The 987-nt window shown below is 44.9% G+C and overlaps 2 protein-coding genes across 2 annotated transcripts in view; one reads left to right on the top strand and one right to left on the bottom strand.

Annotated features, from left to right (window-relative positions):
* Positions 1-987, top strand: part of LOC119593447 (crustacyanin-C1 subunit-like) — a 6843-nt gene that overhangs the window by 4563 nt on the left and 1293 nt on the right. The gene's annotated exons all lie outside the window — the stretch shown is intronic.
* Positions 47-829, bottom strand: LOC119593456 (crustacyanin-A2 subunit-like; the record flags this gene model as incomplete). The annotated part of the gene is given in 3 exon segments (XM_037942386.1): positions 47-321; positions 433-649; positions 753-829. Coding segments are annotated over 3 exon segments (527 nt in total), but the record flags the coding sequence as incomplete, so codon positions are not given.

The raw sequence follows: 987 nt of genomic DNA, 5'->3' as shown, positions 1-987 counted from the left end.
GGTATGACAAAGTTTCTATCCTTTGGGGGGAAATTAATACTCTAAGTCACATTTGTATCTTCTTATTGTGCAAATCACTGGTATATGTCTATGCCCTGTAAACACATTCGGATGAATGAGGAACTACATTGAAAGATGAGAAGTCGACGCCGTTCCTGCGGAATACAGAGGCACACCTGTCAATCGCTGAACCGGCATTCTGTGGAGTACGGGAGAACACGAAGCCGAACTCGGACTTGTACCTGTCTGTGTCAATGCAGGAATACACGCAGGAATAGCTATCGTAGTCAGTCTCGATCACTTCATAGGGAGCGGCGAAAGCTGTTGGGGGAAAAGGGAAAATATTTAGTTGGTCATTATCTGTTTGTAGATTCTACTATATTTAGGAAGGTATAACTTTAATGTCCAGAAGAAAGAATGTTCTACTCATACCAGAAGGGAAATCAATGAGCATGTGGGCTTTTGGGAAGTCGTTTGTGGGGTAGATCTTGCCCACCAGTCTGCGATACTCGTTGGTGGGGGTCAATCCTGCTGTGGTCACCCTAAAGCCGTGATCAGAGTCAGAGTAATCGTAGTTGGAGTGGATGCAGCGAGTGTATGGTTGGTAGGGGATGTCAATGATCTTCACCTGATACCAGCGACCAGCATACTGTTGGAGAACAAATGTTACTGAGACATTTGCAACAAACGTGTAGTGATCAATTTGTAAGTGAAGATAGCATGAATAAGCATTAGATTGTTAGACAACTTACTCTACGAAGGTCGAAGTTTTCTTGATTTGCCACTCTGGCACAATTTCCAGGAGCTACGAAATCTGGAATGCCGTCGGCTGCGACAAGAGCCACAAGGGCAGCAGCTACGAGTACCTTCAACATGGTGCCTTGTCTTGTGTGACTCCTGTTGGTGAGTTCTGCTTCTTATATGTCACGCGTAAAGCAGCGAAGGAGGCGGAGCACCGAAATTCAAGATTATCATCGTTTAAATTCG

The sequence above is a fragment of the Penaeus monodon genome, chromosome 32 (genome assembly GCF_015228065.2).
Source record: "Penaeus monodon isolate SGIC_2016 chromosome 32, NSTDA_Pmon_1, whole genome shotgun sequence".
Taxonomy (NCBI): domain Eukaryota; kingdom Metazoa; phylum Arthropoda; class Malacostraca; order Decapoda; family Penaeidae; genus Penaeus; species Penaeus monodon.
This window is presented reverse-complemented; position numbering and strand designations above follow the sequence as displayed.